This window comes from Scaptodrosophila lebanonensis, unplaced genomic scaffold, assembly GCF_003285725.1.
Source record: "Scaptodrosophila lebanonensis strain 11010-0011.00,11010-0021.00 unplaced genomic scaffold, SlebRS2 tig00001415-arrow-pilon, whole genome shotgun sequence".
Classification (NCBI taxonomy): Eukaryota; Metazoa; Arthropoda; class Insecta; order Diptera; family Drosophilidae; genus Scaptodrosophila; species Scaptodrosophila lebanonensis.
Window position 1 is genome coordinate 4340073 of NW_022060742.1, and position 24868 is coordinate 4364940.

Genomic DNA, 24868 nt, shown 5'->3' on the forward strand with positions numbered 1-24868 from the left:
TGTCTGTTTGATATAAAGGAAGGTTTATTGTGATTCTCAAATGTTTTAAAAGATATAAAACGGTTTCCATTTAAATTGCCACTAATGCTTCGTCAGTATGTCAATAAATGTTTAGACTTGCGTTTTTGTTACATAAGTTTTATTTGTATTTTTTGTATGCGCCTAAAAAGTAGTACATTTAATTTTTTGTGCAATTGAATTGATTTTAACAGCCGCGCAACTACTAATTTGTCGTACAGTTTGTTGTTGCTGCTGCTGCTGTTGTTGTTGTTGTTGTGTTGCTGTTGCTGCTGCGGTATACATAAGTTACGATGTAATATGTTATGTTTACGATTAACTTAAATATTATTAATCACATGCAATAGTTACAAATAATAATAATGATAATAAAATATAATCATAGTTTTTAACACACATGAACGCTGTCCAATGAAGTGGTTGGCTGCTGTTGTTGTTGTTTTTGCTTCCTATGTTGTATTTTATTAATTAGTTGCTAGAAATCCAATATGTAGACAATTTGTTGTTGTGTTTTCTCATTCATTTGTTAATTTGCTACTAACTAAATTTCAATTCTCATTAAACATTTGCTTTTTACAAATTACACACTAAATTGTTACAGTTTACGCGCTAATTCAATAGATTTCTGTTTAGTTCGTAAATGTTTATCCTCGTATGTATATATATATATTTTTTTAAACTTAGCACTTATGCATGCCGTTTAAAGTCGCTGCATATTCCATATTTATGTTTATTCATTTATTTATATATATTTATTATTTAGAGTGTCGTTGAGGCGCATTGCTTTTTTTTATTTTGCAGCGCGTTCTAACACTTTAAAGTATCTGTTAGATTGCAACAATAGTTTCCATGTTTATGCCTTGCACTGTTCAGCCACACAAAACTTCGACTTTCATATACGAGTAGTTTGAGTTGTGAGCTTTGCATTTAAATTTTTCATGGGACGTTGGCTGGTCAAGATTTCATGAAATATAAAAATATATATTGCGAAGCCATTGCTATAGCTTCTTAACAAATATAATTTGCTTTTAACTAGGCACGAGAAGAGGGTTAAAAACATGTGAATGCCAAAAGAGCGAACAGGGAGAAGTCATTCTTAAACTGCGATTCATAATTATCATATGTAAGAAATATTAGAAAAATAGGAAATAGGATAGCCTCATAGCATTTCTTTCTTTTTTGGAAGAGACAGAGTCATTTGAGCTAACTTGTTTGAAGAATTTATGCAGAAGAAGGGATTAAAATTTACTTGTAGTGAACAAATCTGGTTGAGATGTTCATAGTCTTATTAGAATCTGGAAATAGGGCATTAAAGAATTGACCCTGGATCTGAAATATATAGTGTGTATATACTAATTATGAATTACATGGTTAGCAGGAATGAAAAAACCTTCGCCGTTGCTCACTTTCTTGACTTTTGCGTTTCAGCCCCTCCTCGCATGTAGTTGTAACTTAAATTAACAAATATTTTACAATCCGCTCTAGAGAGAAAGGGGGTTTTCAGTATTTCAACGCATCGCGTGCTTTGAGTTCAACTTGCGTCAATTAATGCTTCATTTCATGACAATAGCTCAAGTTGTTTTTGTTTCGTTCACTTCAAATACAAAAAATTAGTTTAAATAATGCTACATACAATATATTTTAAACATAGATAGATACATACATACATACATACTCGTATATAGGTATGTATACATATATTTTCTTGTATATATAAGTATATACGTATAGAATCGTATATACTTAGATAAACCGTCCATAGATTTCTTGTTTGTGTTTTGCGTATAAAGCTGTAAGTCTTCTAGTTTTTCCATAAAGTGCGTTTATCCAACTAAATTCCATTAATTTGCATTTGCTTTCAATATTTACCGTATTCGTATTTATAATCGTATTTTCAGTTCAAAGGTGTAGACAACAATAAACTTGCAATTAACATTTACTGTACTATAGCTAAACGATTTTTGTTATTGTAAATTCTGCATTTTACGTATTTCTTCTTCTTTCTTCGTCTTCTTATGTAGTATATCTGTTTCTTCTGATATTTAATAACCATACATACTTGTGACCATACTACTTGTATGTCGAAAACTTTTCGAATTTTGTGCCATAGCCGCGACTACTTTATGCGATTACTTTTATTTTTACACCAAAAAGGAACAACTTGCTTTGAACTTGAGCTTGAGCTTTATGTTATGTATTGTATATTCGCTTTATACTATATGCTAGATATCGTAATTGCATGTATCTGAATAAACTGCTGTCTCTTCTATGTGGTATGTATAGTATATGGGAAGGATTACGTAGGTAGGTGTTGCTTGAAGTTGAAGTTTGTGACTACGATTCAAATATTTCTCTGTTACTCCGTTACTTGGTTTCGCGCTACTCTCAACACTTTTATGGCACAAGAGTCTAATGGGATTTTGTGTTGAAGTTCGACGACCTTGGGGAAAAACAGCTAGAAGTGCGGATGCTTGGGATGCATCTAGAATTTCGATTCGATATGAACCCACTTGCATTTTGCATTTTGCACTTTGCACTTTGCATTCAATGTGCTTGCTAAGATTGCTGAATGATTAGGCTTAGGTGTAATAAATTACTTGTAACAACTTAAGAATTACACAACTAATAATAATGATACATAATAATAATGATTACTCGCGTCGGATTGCGTGCACGAGCTCTGTTTCTTGTTTTGGGGTGCTGCTTTAACTACATCTACTGTAGAGTATTGTGACTAGTGTAAGGATTAGGCATGTCGCGCTGAATGTCGCGGCGGAGGGCGCGGCGCCCTGCGAGTCACGCGGCTCCACATCGTTGGGGCCGGACGTGGTGCCAATGGGATTGTACACGCCCTGAATGGATCCTGGGCAAAAGGAAAAGCAAATGCAAGTTAGAATAGAGTTTTGAAAAATTCTCTAGGCATTTCACACTTACCATCACCCGAACCATCGCCGGAGCCATGCATGCTGCCGTACTCCTCATCATCATCGCTAATGTGACTGCCGGAACCCTCACGTCCCATGTCGCTCTGGATATCATGTGTCTGAGTATTGGATGGAACCTTCAAGAAAGCAAGACATTTGCAAGTTAATAAAATGTTCAGAACTTGCTAAATTGTTAAACAATTACTTCCTATTCCATGCATAAATGTATAAATAGATCTTTAAAAGTGTCACTTATTTAACATATCAGCAATAAGCTTCGGTCTCAATACTTTGTTGTTGCCGATAGCCAGTTTGGTATTTAAATGAATCAAAATTCATCTAAAGGAACTGGAGCATCGAGTTCCCTATGAAGAGCGCTTTCAAAGTTGTAAAACAAAAAAATAAATCTAAGGAGAACTGCCTCTACAGTTTATGTTTTTTTGTACAAATTCAGTCATGACGTATTTAACACCATTATGTTATCCAAAGATTGATTCAAGCACGAGTTGAGTTTAAAGTTTCTATGCAACACATTCCTTTGGGAAGGGCGAGGGAAGCTACACTGTACTTTCAAGCTACACTGTACTTTCGTGTTTTGGGAAACAAAATAAAATTGTTGAAGGACAATGAAATGCCATTTGATCCTTTCCTTAGAAAAGTAGGTCCCATTATTTAGCTAAACACTTGGTGCTCTTTAAATATATTTTACTCGTACTGTACAAATTATATTCAGGAAACCCTTATTTGGCCTCCAAAGTTATAAGATAAGTGTATACGTTCCGACTATAGCATCTCGGCTTACTAATCCCTCCAAAAATACGTTCAGGACCACTTACCGCCGATCCAATGCTCTTGCGTATTTTGATGAGCTTGTCGACCAGTTCGTTTAGTTTGCTGGGTTGGGCTTGCGTCTCAAATGGTACTTCCGGATTGTAGCGCTGAGAATCGCTGCCCGGTTGAATGAGGATCTGCGTGTAGTCACCAACGCGTTCGCCTGTCCAACAATGACGGTCGCCCTGGTCGATATCCTCGTCCTCGCAAATGCTGTGAATTGAAATGGAAATGGAAATTGATGCAATTGATGAATCTAGTTAGCGTTGAAAACTGGCATGTTCTGTCACTTTGGCCCGACTCTATAAATGTCTCAGAACCTTTTGGCAACTCACATAATCAAGTATTAAAGATCGTTAGGAAAAATTCATAGAAAATGTTTAAGGAAATTGTATTATTTGTCCATCAGATTGCGCACAATTTCTGCATCGCTCGGCCCGCGCCGGTGGTTTATCGCAACGTAAGTGGTTATCTCATCTACATAAATATAGTATTTCCGTTGCTACAGTTCGATTTCTTGGCAGGGCTGTCGCCAAATTGTGAAGATTGGTTTCTGGACCAACGTGGTTTTCTTCATTGCCGTCTTCACGCCACTCTACGTCTGTCTGCTGAGGGATGTCCTCAGTCTACTGCGTGACTTCAATCTGAAGATCGTGCGTGACAGGAAGTAGCGAAGGAGAACGGAATGGAACTGAATGGGTGGCGGCCTTGGGTCAACATTTTTGTTTAGACCCTTGGCTCTTTACGTTGGGCATTTACAAAATTGTCATTGTTGTTTTGTTGGTTGCTCCCACAGAGGTCATAGGTCGGTCATTGTTTACAAATACACCCAGACACACGCACACATGGACATGCACATGCACACGCACAACCACAATCATATAAATGAGACTTGAAATATAGATTTGGCGCCTGGTGGCATCGTCAGTTTGGCTGAAATGTTTGTGAACTCACTTGTTAACTATGTTCGCGTAGAACTCCTTGGACTTGTCGATGGTGCTGAGGAAGCGGCCGATGCCCGCGTCTGGGGGCGAGGCCCATTTCACGGCATGCTGTTGGGGTGTGGGTCGCACCTCCGTCTCGGCGGTAACGGAGGGCAGCAAGTTGGGCACGCCACAGGTTTTCTTCACCTGCAATTGATTGATGCGACCAATAGCGCTGTCAGTTACAGTTGCTTCAAGTGTGCCAAAACTCAATTAAGTGGCTTACAGATAAGTATGTACAGGTATATGTATATACAAAAAAATGCTACTCTACTTAATACTTCCTGCGCATGCCGTCTGATAATCGCTCCTACACATGCAATGCGTGCCATGCGCACGTGCAAGCCTGCCCCCGATGCCCCCAATGCCTCCAATGCCCCAACAGCCCAACCAGCCCCCTGCCCAATGCAGTTCAAGCAAAGTCCATTGGCCGATCTGCCAGCTGCTGGCTTTTATGTTTATTAGCTTTTAATGCGCACGCCGTCTTGCATGTAAATTGCAGCTCGCAGCTTCTGCTTGCAGTTGCTGCCCGTCTAAATACGAGATTATAATTTAGCATATATGGGGACTTTGTGTATCGGAACGCTTTAGCATGCCAATTATGCAGCGCTTTTTGTGACAGCCGTACACGAATCTGAATGAATCTACAAGCAAACTGTCTAAGTCTAGCCTGGCCTGGCCTGGCCTGTCATGTCACTGGCTGGCTGGCTAGCTGGCTGGCTGGCTGGCGACTGCTGGTGACTGCTGGTGACTGCACCAAACCCACGAACACGCTCTGCCTTAATTGAAAGTCATGTATGTAAGTGGAAACAAGTGCACGAAATGCCTCAAATATTTGGCGGCAACGTCTCGTTGAAGGTTAAGCATAAAATTAATTAAAAATGTTCATAAATTAAGGCAATGTTACTTGACGAATTATAAATGCAGCCTTCAACGTTACACTTACCTTCTTCTCTAGATCGGGTCCATGCTCCATGGCGCTCATAATCGCCTCGGATAGCTTGCCGCCCAATTGCTTGATGGTCGTCATGATACCGCTGTCCGAGCGTATGTGTGAGGTAACCAGATTGTCCAGAGCAACCACCACATTGGACCAGGGGCTGTCCAGCAGTCCTGCATACTGCGCCGAGCAGCCACTGTGGGATACAAGGCAAAAGTCATTACAAAATGTTAAGCCATCGCCTTTAATCGCCAACCACTTCAAGATTGCTAAACTGATTAATTCTAGAACTCTATTACAGCGTTAGTGTTTTTTATTTTAATTTATATATAATATTTTAATACTTTGCTTAATCTATTAAGTTCTGTAGAAATGTGTGAATGTGAATTCAAAAATGAATTCATTTTTTTTCTCTCTCTCTCTCTCTCTCTCTCTCTCGAATGAACAAGAGATAGTATACTTGTATACTCTATACTTTATCGCTAAGTATTTATAATCTTTTAAGCAACAGTAGCTGTTTATTTTTCCCCGAAATGTGCTACGAAGTTGACTTGGAATGAGCATGTTTTGGCAAGCATTGGTATCTTAGATGTGCTTTGAATTGGGAAGCAATGCATTGAATGCATTTAAGGGACAAATGAAATATGAAAAGAATCTCTTAAGGTTTTTTTTTTTTTTTTTATTAGCAAGCACTAGATACTACTAGATCCTACTAGAAACTGAAGCCTTTTTCATTTGTATTAAAAATGTTGCTATCTGGACTCAAATATTCGTAGCTTATATTGTTTGCCACAAATTTATGACGCGAGACAAACTATCTTTTAAATTACCAGCAATTGTATTATGTATATACTTGTATTTTATGATTAGCCCGATCCATCTGCTATTCTTAAGAATGTCAAAGAAATGAGAAATGTTAAGAGCGCCCCACTTACCGCAAAACATTCATGCAGTAGCTGTAGCAGACCTTCACCTGCGACCTCTGCTGGCCATTACAGCTGGGGCAGTAGCTCATCTTGAGGAGCTGACGCTTGCAGGTGTCTGTCAGATGCTGGCCATAGAGCTGGTCAACTTCGCTTAGGACCTCCGCGCTCTGGAGCAGGGCGTTCATGAAGATGTTGGCCATGTGGACGCTCTGCAACAGATTTGTCTGGATCTCCTTGGGTATTTGTCCGAATGGCTGCAGATCGTCAAAGTTGAGCTTCAGGCAATTGATGTAGTCCTCGTGCAGCTCGCCGTAATTTTTCTTGCTCAGATGCACGGCCTGGTGGTAGGCAACGGGAAATAGCTGCACAAAGAACTTGTGGAGCGCATCCTCGAGACTGCTCTGGCTGCTGATGATGTTGTTACCCTGCCCATTGTTGCTGCTGTAGTTCGAGGTGTACTTCAGATGACTAGAGAAGCAGAAGGGGAAAAGGACGGGAGATTGGTTACTTCACTACCCTTTGTTTGGGGCCCCGAGCAGGCTCCGTACGTACTTCATGATTTCCGTGTACAATTGATGTATCATCATGCGCGACAATGGGACCATCCGACTGTAGACCGTGGAGAAGACCGACAGTGTTTTATTCTCGGATTGTTCTGCCAACTCGAGCACGTGACCTGCAAGTGGAGCGAGCACACACAAAAAAGAAGAGGAAAGAAATAGCCATAAGTATTATTGTACTTGTACTTGTATAGTATGTAGTTCTAGTTCTAGTTGTTGTTGTTGTTGCTGTTGCTGTTTCTGCTGTTGTTGCAAAATTTAATCACTTGGCCGTAGAAGTTTTTCGACTATGGGGATTTGCAGCTGAAGCAGCTGAAGCAGCGGCTGCTCTCACTTTTAATGGTTTGCCTGGGATTTCCTCCCATTTGGCCAAATCGCAGTCGTACACACGAGTACATACATAAGCTCAAAACTTGTTTGTTTGTCTGCTGTTGTTGTTGCTGCTGTTGTAGGTGTTGCTTTTAGTTAATGAAATTTAATTTGCTGCTTGCTCTGCTGTTTATTAAACATGCATAAGGTCCGATAAATATGATTATGAGGCATTCAAAGTTTTATTGGGCATAAAGTTTTTGCTTGGCTCATGAGTATACTATAATATGTGTAAGCTGATTAGCCTAACATTTGGATGGGCTAGTTGCCAAGAAAATATTCACAAGCGTTCCTGTGCAGAGAACAGATTTATTCATTTTGAAAAATAATCGATATAATTAATATATTAATGCAATTGTTTTAGATTTATACTAGACGCTTTATGCTATGTGAATATTGTTTCAACTCTATCGTGTTTTCTCCCTTAATAGACATATATTCATGGCATATGTTTGGTTTGCGAAGGCTTCGGTCAGACATGTAAATAATTTGCATACCTGCTGATTATTAAAGTATAAACAGAAAATCGTGTGTTTTAAATAGAGTTTCAATTAAACAGCAAATTTGCTCCTAGAACTTCATATATATTGAGAATGATTATAACCTATACTATACTTGTACAGAAGAATGCTACCCGAAAATAAAACAACATAGTTTCTATGGTCCCTCTGAATGATTTTCATGTGGATTACCTATTAAATTTTGATTTTGATTATAATCAACCAAAAGTTCAATTTATTTATGGAATGTTTGTTTTTAAATATCGTAATTATTATAAATACGCTGAGTGTTACGGAATTCGAATGGCGATTAATATCAAGGTTTGGAATTTATTTGGCATGAGAACCTTTTGAATTTGTTCTTTTACATTTTTCTATCTAAACAGTCAACTATCGGAAGCATGTATCAAGTTAGATAAACTCTTTGCACATTTAGTATCTAATGATAAGAAATATGAATGCATTGAAAACAGAGTCTATTGTTTTGCAATTTCTGTTTCAATTCGCACAACTGTCACGGCTATCTGCAGAACTAATCTCTTTGTATATAATATTAGGTGTAAATACCAATTTGATTTGCCAACCTTACAGCATCGGGCGTTTCGCTCTTGTCACAATTTGCCAAATTTATAAAAATGCTAATCACGTTAAACAAAAACGAAAAAACGAAACCTGCATAAATTATCTGTCAAAATGTCAGCAGCATTTGATGTCTGCTTGGCTTGCTTGAACAAAGTTTGTTTATTGATAGCTGCCACACTCAGCCAGACAGACAATCAGATACACTCTCGCATACACATACACATACACATACACTCATCGCTCCATACATTTGTGGCGCGTCATTATCGGAATGACATGCAGCGCTAATATAGCGATTACAAATGTCGCAACCATTTTGAGAAACGCTTCGAAATCTGCCCAACAAACTGTCAATTATCTATTCGATATCTCACACACACGCAGACGCTCTCTCTAACACACACACACACACACACACACACACACACACACACACGCACACACTCATATATGGCTGGGACAAGGCGTTACAAATTTTAAATTGCAATTTGTTGTAGTTAGATATTTGGGTCGCTTGATTTGCGATTTTCAAATGAAAGTGTCAATCTTTTTGTTAATTGGCAAAAAGGAAAATAAAACAAATTATTTCTATACTTTTTGTTTCGGCTGTTGTGGGTTTCGCTGTGCTTCATGGTGCGGCACGTTTTGAAATTAGTTGTTGGCTTTGCTGTTGTTGTTCGGCGATTTCCGTTCTCAGCATTTGGCTCTTGGGCTCTTTGGGTTGGGCCTTGTCATCGACATCATCGGCTAATGGACTTTGATGCGTCATTTGTACAAAGCTTACCCTTTTTGTTCTGTATGTGTGTGCACATATATGTATATGTGTGTGCTGTATTTTAATAAGCTCTGCCTTTGCAATTTTCAATTTGGCTGAATAATAAACAATGAACGCGCTTTCAATAATAAACACCATTATTTTTGTTTTCATCACTTTATCCGACCATCTGCTCGGGGCTAATCAATCCATTTGCTGACAATTGCGCAGGATGCGATAAAGAGTCAATCAATTGATTGGATGTCTATATAGTATGTTGCTGTTGCCATTCCTGTTTAATTTATGACACTCAGCGAGTCATGTGACAATGCCAGACAACATCCTGTCGAGTGCTAATCTCATTGACATGCCATAGTTTAAATGCTGCGCTGTCCTATTATGAGTTCTTTGTTCCACTCGAGTGTCTCTCTATGTGTGTGTGTGTGTGTGTATATGTTTGTGTGTGTTGGGGGAGCTTTGAAGAACGGAAGCATTTAATTATTAACACTCCAAGCGGCGTGCTGATGTGCGGAAATTCTCACATAATAATTGCGGCAGCAGCCACACAGTTGCCACACATTTATTGGCTCATTAGCAACGCATATTGCGATGGTAGAGGTTGCTTCGAAAAAGGGGCATTCGGGTAGCTTGGCTGCGTTCATTTGCTGCGGGTCATAGAAGACGCAGCCCTTTGCATGCAGCCCCAACATACATTCTGTGGCCACAACTGCTTCAATGAAGGTAGAGAACATTTAACCACGATTGCTGTTGCATGCTGGAGCTGTGATTTCCATTCATAAGTTCCAGTGCTTGAATTTAAAATTCAATTTGATTTGAATACAACGATGATATTTAATACATGAGTCGAATAGCGACTCATATAATGTATTGGAGAGCTTTTGTTTACGCAAGCTAGTGAAATGTTTTAAATCTACTTCTCCGTTTTAAAATCACTCATAACCACATTTTTATAGTGAAATCAACATAGTAGAGCAGTCCTATCTGATGATATATTTCTTATTCTCTTTATAACAGCTGTTTGATATAGTAGTACGATTTGGTTCAAGTTCAAGTGTACTTATATAGTCTAAGATTATATAAAGCAACGTACTATCAAATTTGAAAAAGTATCTACAAAATCGATCGATTATTTCAATGGCGGGTAAAGGACCTAGTGGTTCGACTTTTCTGGATTTTAAAAATGATCTACTAGAAGGCTATGTGCGCTATTCACTGACATAGACTAAACTAGTACCTATATTGTTCAATAAATAAGTAGCCTAAAAAATAATTTGTATTTAACATTATTGCTGTGGTCAGGATATGTCGGATTTACTATTAAGCTTCGAGTTCTTCTCATGATTATGTTGCTGTATAAAACGTATAATTCAAAATTTAATTTAAACTAAAGTAGTAAGCTAACAAGATTGCAAAAAATCTTCACCCACAAACTAGTAAAGCGAATTAAATTTAAGTAGACAGCTAACTAAACAGTACTACTTTGATTATTTAATTCAAAATTGTTTGGTGAACTAGCTTAAATGGTAGCGGCAGATTTGGCCGACTCACATACATATAGTATACATATACTTATACTAAATACACGTATACACATTGTTGCCGCCCATTAGTTAAGCCACATAGCAACTTGTACTTATGAGGCCACTACTTTGTTGTCGGATCCAGCAATTGCTTCTGCATTTTGCAAATGAAAGTGTTGTCTCTCTCTTTCTCTTTCTCTCTCCCTCTCTCTCTCTATCGCTCTCTGGGTGTGTGTGTGGGTGTGTTGACGTGTGCATTAAAATTTTAATGAAGTTTCCAGCATGTCTGCACATTGTGAGTTCACTTGCCACATCTTTTTCTGCTGCTGCCGACAGTGCGTATGCGTAATGTGTAGGCCAGCAGGTATTCAGGCATTAAGCGAGCCTTCATTCGACATAAGGCCAACTCTCAGCGTGTCTATAACTCAAAATGTGATCGCATATCTGCCAATTTAACATGTACAATTAAGTTGAGGTTTTGCACATGAACTGAGACCAATTTGTGTGTGTCTGTGTGTGTTTTGAATGCACAGTTACAGTTGTCCCAAAACTCAGTATGTGTATGTGTGCTTGTGTGTGTTTATTTGAAAACTGAAAGCTCTGTTCACCTGCGGGCTAACTTTATGTGCAATTTGTCTGTCTGTTTGTCTGCCGCACTGCACAACTAATTGCTATTTGTGACTATGTGTGTGGGTGTGTTTGCCTTTGTGTGTGTGTGTGTGTGTGTGTGTGTGTGGGTGTGATTGCGGGGGCTGTTGCTTTTGGCTTTGACAATTAACTGCAATGTTTGGGGCAAGAAGATTTTTTATTGCTTCTCCAACTGTTATGCATGCATTTGTTGTCGGCTACATACAAGTATAGAACATACGCCTTGAGCTTTGTGAAGGAGAAATTGAGAAAAAGTTGAAATGCACAAAATCTAATACAATGCCGTACAAATGGTTTTTGCATTGAAACATGAAAATTTAATTAAGTCGACATTTTAACCAAAGAGCAAAGCGGGTCGACCCGGGCTCGGGCTCGAGCGCTACGAATAGTGCTTCATATGTGAGTACGTCAGCGACTAATGGGCAAACAGACAAAGACAAAGAAATTGAATTAGACGGGGCAGAAGACCGAAGCACCACAATCAGCCAGGCAGCCAAACTGTTAGCCATGTACGTGCAACAAAGTGTGGCAAATGAAGTTAACCAACGACTGAGGAGCCCAACAGAGCATGCGACCACAAGTTGAACCTTAAACTAATACTAATGCTAATACCAATAACAATAACACAAATGAAGCCAAGCCCACGCAAAAGCACTAAAAATCCATGCAATGCACTGGGAGAAGTGATAAACGGGAACTGAGCCAAAAACTACAAAGGATTCCATATTAATGTTATCCTTCACATTTAGTTTCAGCTTAATAGTTTTTAAATTTCTGTTCAAACATACTAACAGAACACTGTCGATAGGAAGAATTGCTTACTTTGAAGTGTGCGTTTTGGGATTTTTGGGGAGTTTGCACAAAAACGAACATATTTATTTGTTATTTAATTATATTTATTGGAAAATAACTTTTGATTTGCCTTACTATCTGCAGGAGCAGTCCTTATCCTTGGAGTATCTCAGCGAAATTGCAATACGAGTTGAGAGAAAATAAATCAAATAATTTAATTAGCTTTTCCAATTTAGAGAGCATTTAGCTAGCAATGCCTTAATCTTAACTAAACCACTATGGGTTTTCCTGCCGTGTATGCTGAAGCTCAAGCTATTGGCCAAGTCATAGAGCAAATATCGGTGCCAGGCTTCATTGCTTTATTAGAGGAGTCGGCGGCAGGAGCAAGCAGAGTTGTCTGTCCGCCTATTGCGGGATTAGCATGCGATGTCGAGGTGCTCAAACAAACGTCCGACAGACGGACCGATTCTTTGCCGCGGGCCAAGCCCCAAAACGTTGCACCGATCCAGGGACTCAACGATTCAGTTTCAGGGGCGGCGGATGCCCGACTCGCTCTGGTATGCTGCCGCTTTTTGTTGTTGTTTCCCACGCCATGGCAAATATGCAGCGGAGTATAGTATAGCCCACAGGTTTAGTTTTATTTTCCCGGTCTTCTTTTTTGCTCGCTGAATCGTTTTTTGTTGTTGTTGCTTTTAGTTTTTATTCGCTTTGGCCTGCCCCGAGGCAACTGCGGGCCCGTTTCAGACGTTGTTTGTTGCCTGCGTTCCTGTGCGGATATTACAATTTTAGTATCTGCTGCTTTTTTATTTGCATTTTATATGCATGTAGTTGGCCGTATGTGTGTGTCTCTTTGCTATCTGCTGCTCTATACCTTATGAATGCCAAGCAAGTTTGTTAGTGCGCCTTAGTTTTATACATATTTTAGTTTTTTTTTTTTTGAGTTTTTATTTTACTTCGCTTAGGTTTTTTAGCTGCGTTTAGTTTCGTCCCAACTGTGGCAAGTTTCTCAACGAAGCGTCCGAAGCGTCTGTCGCGTCGTCTGTCCGTCTGCCGTTAGAGCTGTTACTGCCCCGGCATACCAAAGCAACTGCAACAGTGTCGCACAGTGGGCGCATCGACAAACATTCCAATCAATGACAATGTTTGGGGCCCCAAATTAAATGGATGTCATATTTTGTATGAGCGTGCTGGGAAAAATGTGACTGGATTAATACTTCTTGTACTACGCTTCAGTGGCAGAGAAAGCGATAGCAGATACATAACGAATGTTTTATTAGTTGCTTCAAGAACAACACTTTTATTAATAATTATAAATTGTAATTTTTAATATACTTTCATTGATCTATTAGTTCAGCCCACAACATGGTACGCAGCTAAGTAATATTAGCGATTACTTTTGAATTATGCGATTGATAACAAAAATGGAGAACTCGGCTTAAGTTAAAGAACTCAATTCAATTTAGATTTTGGAAGCTATTAATTTTTGAAAGATTGACGGCAATTAAATTCATTGATCATTCAAGTCATTCATTAGTTTATTGCTTTTAATCGCTCGGTTCTGTTTATCGTTCCATTGTGCAGTGTCGGCAGCTCAAGTGCCTGCAGCTGTCTGCGGGCGTGCCAAGCCTACCCTGCCCTAACCTACCATTCATTCCAGCTAACCCAACCCATCGCAATCACAACAACAATAGCCACAATGGCAACAAGAACAACTTGCTTCTTGCTTCTTACTGCTTGCTAGTTGTTCTTCAACAGCTGTGCCTTAGCTGCCAGCCCAGGCAGCGAGGCACTGAACAATGTCAAAGTAATTGGATGACTTTTCAACCAGTGCTTCCAGCAGCTTCTCTCCCCCGTTTTTATGCCTCTGCTGAATATAAGTATTGGAATGCTTGCACCAATTGTGCTATAATTCGAGGCTTCCTGCAGTCTCCTCCTGCTCGAAATCGCTGCTGGTGTTAAGTAATGATGAACGCGTGCTCTCTAAAAGCGTTTCATTTACAAGCTGGCAACTAATTATAATAATTATGCTACATACATATAAAATGTGCGCTTTAATGGCCTACAACACACAAACACACATACACACACACACACACACACACATGGCCGCAAAATGGCGCATCGCTGCCTCTGCGGTAATTAATGAAACCGAAACCTGTTGCGGTGGCTCTGTCATTTAAATGCTGCTTTGTGTTTTATCTTGACGATGAGTCGCAAACGGCTCCATCAATTTTTGCGTTTTCAATTTTCGTTTCTTTAGTTGAAACTACATGCATAAAAGAGTAACGTAAATTATTATAATTAAGTCACCTTTAAACGAGTTTTACTTTTCACAGAGGCGCGGGTGAATGTGGCAGGTGCCTATGGTTGCTTGCCTCAGTTTCCTGTCCAAGAAATTCATTCAGAAATTGAAGCTCCAGCCCCAAGGTTAGCGATTGAACGCCAAAGCGACGTCTGTGATTTATATTGATGTGGTGAGACAGACGAGAAAAAAATAAATGTGTTGATGCTGAGCTTTTTCATTTGCCTTCATTTCGAGGCGCTTGCTTTTTGGTGGGAACAAGTTTCGGAGCACACGAAATTTGTGTGGTAGCTAGGCGGATTAAGTTCATATTTTATGATACTTCTACAAGTATATTATAATGGCACGGGTGGGGGCATCAACAGCTTTATACTTTACTCTTATGATTGAACGCAGCTTCAGCGAATATTGAATATAACGAAGAGTCTGCAAAACTCTGTCGCTGGCAATATTTCTTCTACACATGTACGAGTATGGAGGTGCGAAATTATTAAATATATGTATGTACATATGCGCTTATTAAGCCAAACTTAAATTGTTGCTGCCTTCCTTTGCGACTAACATGGCATAAACAAGTACTTAGAAGACAAAGAAGACGAAGAAGACGAAGAAGAAGAAGAAGCAAAACAATAACTAAAGTCACTTGCAGTCGCAGACGCCTGCTTTGTAACTAACAACAACTTTACTTTGTGACATGACAAACAAAAGCTAACAAGCGGTGGCAGCAGCAGCCCAAAAACCACTTTAGACGAAGGCTCAGCCAGACCCTGCTCTAGAGATGAGCGATACTGCGATTTCAGAGTTGGGCTTTGGCTTAAAACATCTGTGACTAATAATAGGGATAAACATTTAAAATAAGTATGAAATCTCGATTAATTACAAGTATATCTCAGACAGAGCGAACACTAAAACTATTGAAGCTCAATTTTTAAATACAAGTAAAAACATCAATACACTAAATAGCTGTGGCGTCAAATATTTTGGAATAATAATAGGGAAGAATAAAAGCTGGTGATAAATATTTGTAACAAAACACAGACGACGAATTATCATGATGAATTAATGATTAAAAATGACAGTGACAAATTGTTGGTGGCAAAACATTTTGACAAAAATTATAGAAAAATTCAATGCTAAATATCTGTGAACATTATCCATCATCATTTTTGTCATGTTTAATTTTAAAAATAGAGAAAACTATGACGGAATAATTCGAAACATGAGATTGCAGAAATAAATCAGCGACTGTCGCCTCAAATGGCACATGATTTACAAGTAATATAACCTATTTATTTATACAAGTATGTAAGTACAGTTAGTAAGTATTGTTACTTCTGGAATAATTCGTGTTATCTAATAATATTATTCTGATATTTCATAACAGTTGTGACTTGTAAACAGTGAAATATTTGGCAGGAAGCCGCCGATTCGTAAACAAGGCTCATCTCTGGCCCACACACTAAGAATTGCCAGAGAGCAGGCCAAGGCAGCGAACAAAAACCAAAGCTGAAGATATGACCGTAGACTTTAGCCAAGTTGAGTGCAACGGTGGCAACAACAACAGCAACATCGAAGCGGAATTTGGCACGAAAGTTGCAACTTATGAAAGTGCACGCGTTACGATTTTTTCTGTTTTTTGTTTTTTTTTGTTTTCGTTGTTGTTTGTTAGCTTTTGTTCCTATGGCTATAGCTGTTATTGTTTTGCTGTGTGCGCTCCAAAAAAGAAAAGAAATAATTTTTGCCATTTTGTTTAAAGCGAAAAACTTTTTACTATGTATGCCAGGCAACTGGCGACTGGCAACTGGAAACTGGCAGCGGCAACGAGTGCACGACGCAAAGAGGCCACGACGAGGCAGGCAGTAAGTCAGCATTTTGAACTTTTGCTAACAATAAAAACTGTATGTGCAGCTTTATGCAGTGGCACACGCCCATTTAAAGCGAACGAAGGATGGAAAAAAAGAAATACAAAAAGCTGAAGGAGATGAGGCAGGATGGGCAGCAGAAGAGTGGGAGGCTGGGCTGTTTGGTCGAATATTAAAGCGGCCTGCGGGCAGGCAAGCAAACGCATTAAGCGCGTAAGCAAACGCATGAGCACACGCACACTCACACGCACACACACACACACACACACACACACAGACACATAAGTGCAGTGGCGACGAGTGGCGAGAGCTGCACGGCATTACTTTGGGGCATGCCACAGCCAGTCGCGTATAATTCGTAAGCTGCGAAACGTGTTTAAACACGCAAATACTTGCTTACAAAAAACAACAAATACAACGTGCATTTGCAAAATAACAAAAAACAAAACGAATAAAAGAAGAAGGCAACCGAATGGCGCACACACACATACATACATGTATGCACATATATATATATATATATATATATATATATATATATGAGTGTGCGTGTAAATACAGCAAGCAACAAACAATAAGCGCAAGTAGCGCAAGGAAACGGAAAGCCGTAGACGTGAGCAAAATCTGAGGAATAGGCAGGAGGTTGGCCATGGAGGCGGGCAGGGCGAGGCCAGAACAGGATAGACAGCCAGGCAGGAAGGAAACATGCGCTTGTATTGCATATGCCGTTTGCCATTCTCATTGTTGTTGCTGCTGCTGCTGCTGCTGCTGTTTTTGCCGCTAAAGTTATGACAGAAAATAGAAATATGCATTTATTTTTCATACTATAATATTTTATGCGTAATTCTGCTGTACAGCGCCAGACGCACAGACAAAACAAAAAACAATCGCAAGAAAATGCATAAAATTTTATAGCTAGACATTTCGTTGCACGGCAAGCAAAGAAACAAAAAGAACAGAAACAACAATGCGCATTACGCATACGCACGGTCTGACGCTGACGCCCATTCGTGTAAAGTAAATCAATTTTTATGGGCGTTCTTGCAGAAAAGAAAAACAAAAAACAAGCAACACACAAATGCGCTCGAGTGCGTACTAGTGTATGTGTGTGTGTGTGTGTGTGTGTTAGTGTCAAAATACAGAAGAAGAACGAGGGGAAGAGGGGAAGTGTGTGAGCTTAAAGGAGGTTTTGCAATTTGCCCTTCAGCGAATTGGAAAGTCCCAGCAGTTATCTACGAAACTAAGTCACAGATCGGACTTAGGTTCGAAATTGAAAAGCTTTGAAAATTCATTTTTAGAATCTTTTGCGAAGCCTTTCCCTTTGCACAGCATAGTCGCAAAAATGAATAGAAATATATTGTTTGTTTAATTTCAAATAAAATAAAATGATAAGCAATATTGATTCGAGTGAAAATTGTTTGCCATGCATAAATACTATGACGTGCAGGGTATATTGCAATGGAAAATGATAAAATAGAAACTGATAACTGACTAGACACTTTGTTCATTAAACACGTACATGTGTAGCTATTTATTTATCACAGTACAAAATAATTGATTCATTTTTTTTAATGCCATGCTTAATGCTATACTAACCGATTTTGTTGATTGCATTTTAAATTTTGCAAATCAAATGCTGCTGCTGGCTTGTGACATCATGCAAAACACCAAATTCAAAATGCATGCAAATTACTTTGACAGTTTCTATAAAGCGCGATGCGATCTTTTTCATTTAAATCAGCGTGTTTTTTATATGGTATACTATATGGGTTTTTATTAGCATTGCGTTTGTGGCGACAAAAAAGGAATAATTTAATGGGCGACAGCCAAATGAATCAATGAAATGCATAAATTAAATAACAAAACCACCAACTCTACATATACGACACATGGTTGTATATTTAAATAAATATACAAGTATTTATACTCGTATGTATAGTATTTATGTTTGTGTGTGGCGAAAAACAAAGGCATGGTATGCAATTTTTAAAAATAAGTTGAGCGCCAACTTCCAAGAACTGCAGTCAGACATTAACATTTGCTGGCCACGCCTTAAGGCGAGACTTACAGCATGTACAACAACAACTGAGCCAAGGGCTGGTCCAAAACGTGACTCGTTGACAACGGACGCGGGAAAAACTGTCTAAAAAGGGTAGCGCACAGGCCGCAACAGAAAATATGACGACGGCATCGACAACAACATCATTTGATGCCTTTTTTAATAATATGCAGTCGCCCTGTCGCATGCAAAACAGCTGCCAAATACACAGACACATTTGTGTATGCTTGAAAGCCTTTGATCATTCATTGCATTCAAATTCATTTGAAATCAATTTTCGTTTCAAATTTAATTTCATTAAACTCACTTCAAGGGAACTCATAATTTTTCTGGACCTTCGCGCACGCCTACGCGAATTTATACATTTAACAATTGCATTTGCATTTTATAAATAATTTATTAGCACGAAAATATGTTCTTATCTGAGAACGACAGGCCGAAATACCCGCACGCCTCCACCGACCGCTTCTGATTGCCTAATTTGCATACATAAAAAAGTTGCAATTCGTACAGTCGAAATTCCATATAAATGCTGCAGTCTTCATAATTCGCCTTCAGAAGAAAGGATATTATTTGTACATAATCAATATCCTAGAATATCCACACAACTGCAGACCTGTGTAAGTACCATAGCAGAGTCTATAGTTGCGCCTACTTTATGAATTGTATGAATAATTTCGAGTACTTCTAGTATTGGGTATAAAATAGACTTTGCATATTGTCAGTCTGCTGTTAATTTAATGTGATTAACTGAATGTTTGAGTTGTGATTTTTTAGTTATAATTGAATTGTTTTTCAGTTCTGCTCACAATAATAATTTTAACACAGTTCCACTGTAGATGAAATAAAGTTTGTGGAACATTTGGCATTTTACTTACTTTGGAATAGGCTTGCTGTCGACTCGAGGATGCCTCGCAAGCTGTTCGTATGATGATGCAGTAGGCGCTCAAACTCTCCGGTCGCCTTGTGGCGCAGCTCCAGTTCTGTGGCATTGTTGCAGCAACTGCCTCCGCAAACGGCGCCTGCAAGTAGACAATGAAGTTGCAACGTTAGCAAAAGTAGGTAACAGTCATAATTACAATAATACGGCTACAGATGTATGTGTGTGTTTGTATGTAAGTGTGTGTGCCTGGGCGGCTGGCTGGCCTATCATTTTCAAATTATCGCACAAGTCAAACAATTCGCTGGGTTGTTTGTCTCCTCGTGCATTTAATTGTTTTGTGGTTGGAAAAAATGTCGGTTTATGGCTTCAGTCAGATGTGGCTTGTGTGGGTGTGTAAACCACAGCAATAGCAATAGCAACAACAACAACAACAATAGCAAATCAAATATTGCTTAACAGCAAAAGCATAAAAAACAGTTGTTGTTGTTGTTGTTGCTTTACTATTGTGGCTGCTGCTGCTGCGCACTGACTGGGTGGTAGCCAACGTCAAAAGCAGCGCGTGGGTTTCTAATTTATTTTTTATACAAGTATCTCGCTTTTATATTCTATATATTTTTGGCTGTGTAGTTTTTTGTTGCTTCGCCCGAAACTACTTTTTTGTTGTTGTTCATTTTTTTATCATTTGGAAGCGCGTTAATAACTTTTAAATTGCTCGTAATTGCAAAATTTGTTATGCGCTCCACTCCATACCGATGACTTCCGACCACTCTGACTGATTCCCTGCGACTTGCTGTGTGCGTTGGCGGACCTCACAAATTACAAAAACGGCAGAAATGAGAGGAAGAAAGAAGCTCGCCCATAAAATTCACAGCATGTTACAAAGTGCTTACAATTTGTGCTCGGCAGCCATTTAAAATGATTGTTTTCTGCTGCCGTTCTGTCTATTAAATAATGTGAAATAAAGGCGACCGCTTTGGCATTTAGTGACCGTCAAGTGGAACGCTTTATGCTCTTCTCTGAGGTGTTGTTGTTGCTGTTGGTGCTATCGTAATTGTTGTTGGGGCTACTAATGACAAAAACAGAGTAGTAGCTGCCCAAAACTGGGCTAAAGTTGTTGAAAAGCATTTAAATTAACGACGACTCTTTTTAAGTTGCTAAACGTTGTGACCCAGTAAAGAAAAAGTATTTTCATACAAATAGATTTTAGGAGTAAGACAAAGACGAAAAAGAGCACAAATTTTAGTTAATTGTATTCCACGATTCCCTCGGGTGCATTATCTAATTAGTTAAACTTTCAATTACAATTTGTGTACTCCAGAAATTAAAATCTGCCATATTAGGAACAAAATTAAATAATTTATTTAAAAATAAATAAGCAAGTTAGTCTCCAAATAATACAGAAATTCAATATATTCATGTTCGAAATATTCAATAAAACTTAAGAGTGTGTCAGATTATTGTTTTTGTTATTGATAAAATAAAAGTTGAAATGAGATTATAAATGTTATTTCGACCTTTCTTACCAACCGATGTATCTTCTGTATTAAAAGCTAATGATATCTCTAAATAACACGGAGTTTCAACACATATTTGATACGCTCGAAATATTTAAAAATACTTAAGAGTGTTTCAGATTATTCTTTTTGCTGGAAGAATATTTTAAAAATTGTTTAATCTTTCATAAAACAAAGTTTGAGATAACATTTTAAGTGTAAGTGCGACCTTTCTTACCAACCGATGTATCTTCTGTATTAAAAGCTAATGATGACTCTTAAGCATCCGCTGATAGAAACAGCAGATTACAATACACCTGGTTCGGTTGGATGCTGGCTTCATAATCTAATCAATGCTGGCATAAAGTCTTAATTAATTCACATGCTAAGCCCTCGAATGCCAACCTCGGCAAACACCCACTGTATTACAGAGCAGCCCTATTAAGTAGCGCAGTGCCTGACAACAAAAGCAACAAACAGAACACAGTCAGTCCATAAATTTGTGAAACAGCACTACATTCGTGTATGCATGTTTTGATAGTTCGTTGGTGGCATCAACATCTGCGATATTTGCGTACATAGGCGAGCGCGGGGGCGTGGGCTTCTGACATAAATTTATAAACAAAGCGTGTGACAAGCTTTTCATGACAAATGCATTGGCAACTATAGCAACAAAAATGACTACAGCAGCCGCTTAAGCAATCGACTTTTATGGTTTACGCTATAAATGTCTCTCATATACACATACATACTCGCCTGTGCGTCGCATAGTTTCGCCTTTTTTGTTTTTATAGTTAATAATTTAAATTAATGACTTTTACACGATGTTTATGTGTCGCTGTCCACTCGTCAGTGTCCGTCGGTCCATGGCGTCGATTTGAGTTACGCGACTACCTCTCCTACGCACGATCGGACCGAAGAAGAGCGATGCGAGTTCGATGTGAGTATCTCGAAGTGGCCCAGACCAAACATACTTGTAATGTAGACGTCATTAAATTTATAAAATTAATTGAGTGCGAAGGGAAGAAGGTGCGCCACACGGCGATAATAAGTTCTAAATACACTCAGACAATTAAAGCCATTAACCGCCATTACGATAAATGGGTAATTTCATGATTTCGGCCCGAGTGCTTGGCCGATAAGATGGCATTGCATTGTCTGAAGTGCATTGAATTTTTCGTAAAGTGAACAGAGATTGGCCTTTGCCTTTTTATCAACAGTTTATCAACAGTGTTTAGTGCTTTAAATACTTATGCACTTGGAGTTCTGTTTGACGCCGTTTAAATTATCAATTAATTCCTTAATTAATCAGCGAATCACTCACTCACAACTTGCCTTACAGATTTAGTTTACTAAGCCCCTTCATTATGCTTAGCTTTCTTAAATTATGAAATTGTACAATATTTTGTATATTCCCATACTAGCCTTTTGAGCATACATGTACAGACATAAGTATATTAGAAAGTATCTCTACATTTGAATTTAGACAAATGTATAGTTTATGGTTACAATATAAAAGCAGTAACATATTGAATTTAAACTAAAATTAACATCTAATAGATAGATAACTACTATAAACTGCTAATTTCATAAGTGTCATCACTTTATAACATACTTCGGTGCGCAAATATATATATGTTTGTACAAACTAATACACAATTCATAGGCATAAATACTATATGTCGGCGAATGATGTAGAGACGCTGATTTGGTGCGACAATCGGCAGCTATTTTCAGTTTCATGGCAATGTCAATAGCGCATTGAACTTGTGGCACGATGCGCTGTCAAAGTGGAGCTAGGCAGGACGGTAGTGGGGTAGGGGGGGGGGGGGCAGTGGCCTACGAGTATGGGAATAGGCGAGCTTTGTTACGGCTGCTGGCTCATCGGTTACTGCGGTGTGAGCTAATATATGAGCAAATGCACCGAAAGTGGCAGCCAGATGCCATAATGCATTCGACTAATTGTGAATTGCATATGCTGTTGAAACAAGGAGGCCGTGTGGCAAATGGGTAAATGCATGAGCACAGCAACAAAAACAAAAGCAGCCAACACTTAGCGGCGCCGTTAACGGCAACAACAATCACGACGATGGCGATGACAGTGTAGCCCTGACACATATTTTCATGCCATGCATTGAAAATTTGAAAAAAAAAAACTGAAAAACTGCGAACTTAAAATACAAAATGAAATGGAAAACTGTTACAGCGCAAACCACAAGAGTACAAGAACAGCTTCAGTCAAATTTGAAAATTGCCCAACAAGGCCAACACACAAGCAGGCATGTGCCCTCCCATATGAGTGTGAGTGTGTGTGTGTGTGTGTGTGTGTGTGTGAGCGCAGCTTAGCCCGCGAGCGAATATAAAATAGCAAAAGTTTTCTATTCGCTTGCGTATGTAAAGTAAATTCATACATACATACACAGTCCCTAGAGATGGCAGCGTGAAAAGGGCTTGAAAAGTGATCATTTAGATTCTATTAGATGAGGAAGGTCATCAAATGGGCCTCGTAATTTTAGAAAGATTATTACACTTTATTCGAAAACTGTTTGTGGGCGATATCTGACAATACCTAGAAAGAGTCCATCAGTTACTATGGAAAATAGGGAAGAATATATAAATGAAAAACTATCTTGATTTTCAACAAATGTACTTTTATTTTTAGCTAATTTAAGAAAGCTATAACAGCATTTATATGAAGCTTTTAAAATGTGCAAAATTTTATTGAAAATCTAGTTGTTTTTAATTTAAATTTTTCAATACCTATGTATGCTATCTAAAAAATAAATTATAGTTCAGTTTAGTTTTCACGAAGTCGAAGTACCACCTCTAACTTTTCAGCCTTTTTAGCTACTTTGAAAATAATGCAAAGTTGTATCTCTTTCAGAGAGTCAAGTCTATTTATGTGCATCATTAAAGGTAAATGCTTTACTTGAAACTCTGCATACCTAAGTACATCAGTTTTTTATGAGTGAGCTCAGGAGAGAACAAGAGAATTTGTATTAAATGAATGAATATACACTATTATGTCGGGAAAAGATGTGGAGTCTTAGACTCAAAGCTTCTGCTCCCTTGAATTAGTTTGTCAAATATTTCCTTGAAGGTAGCTTTCTCATTTCTTTCTTTTACGTTTTTTAATAATTCACTTTTTGCATGGCCTGTCATGATGTCATGATGTCTGAAGTACGAGTATCTGTAGCAAAGAGCATGACCGCATTGTGCCAGGCTGCATGTGGCAGGCACTCGTCAGCGTTGACACTTGCAGAACTATCACAGAAACGAGAGTAGGCAACAGTTGGGTGTTTGTGTGTGTTGCGGCTGCTGACCAAGTTATTTTTTGGAGTAATTGCTTTGGCCACGTCACGATGGACTTGAATTCTAGATTTTAGGCTGGCATTGAATGAAGTCGACAGCCTTAAAGTCAGACCTCAAAACACATACACTGGCGTGCCTATGCGCCTTGTGAATTATTTCGTAAGCGTTTGTGCACAAATGCCATAAATCGCACACATTCATGCAAACACATTCTCTTTCACATACGAGTATGCGGCAGGCAATGGCATCAGGCCAAAATGCACCCAAGCAGGAAGGCGCCTGTACGTCTGGGGGCTAAAAAATAGAAAAAAAAAATGATAATACTAGAGATGCGGCATGCTGCTTTCTCTTTTCGATTTTATTCTATTTTTTTCTCGTTATAGCCAGCCCGTGGGCGTTTGCTGCTGCTGTAACTTAAACCTGCCAGTGAGGAGGACTAAAGGGAATTGTCAGTTTCAACTTTTGCGCTATTGCTCGGCAGCTCAAAACTCCAGCAGCAGCAATTCAATTCAATTGGCGTAACGTGACACACCCATACATACACACACACGCGCGCATACAGATACATTGCCATGAATGCATATATATC

At 38.8% G+C, this 24868-nt stretch overlaps 2 protein-coding genes across 2 annotated transcripts in view; one reads left to right on the forward strand and one right to left on the reverse strand.

Moving 5' to 3' along the window:
- Positions 1–117: 117 nt before the first annotated feature.
- LOC115632179 (division abnormally delayed protein) overlaps positions 118–24868 on the reverse strand; it is a 97297-nt gene continuing 72546 nt past the window's right edge. Inside the window, exons 2-9 of the mRNA XM_030529213.1 lie at positions 19470–19613; positions 7175–7298; positions 6632–7090; positions 5703–5892; positions 4728–4903; positions 3779–3986; positions 2953–3079; positions 118–2881 (exon numbers count right to left, since the gene is read on the reverse strand). Of these exons, the coding sequence (XP_030385073.1) occupies positions 2724–2881; positions 2953–3079; positions 3779–3986; positions 4728–4903; positions 5703–5892; positions 6632–7090; positions 7175–7298; positions 19470–19613 (1586 nt within the window). The 3' untranslated portion in view covers positions 118–2723. The remainder of the gene's footprint in view (positions 2882–2952; positions 3080–3778; positions 3987–4727; positions 4904–5702; positions 5893–6631; positions 7091–7174; positions 7299–19469; positions 19614–24868) is intronic.
- Positions 4104–4726, forward strand: LOC115632181. The gene is made up of 2 exons (XM_030529215.1): positions 4104–4233; positions 4298–4726. Exons 1-2 carry the CDS (start codon positions 4150–4152, stop codon positions 4442–4444), a joined length of 231 nt encoding a protein of 76 aa, XP_030385075.1. The 5' UTR covers positions 4104–4149; the 3' UTR covers positions 4445–4726.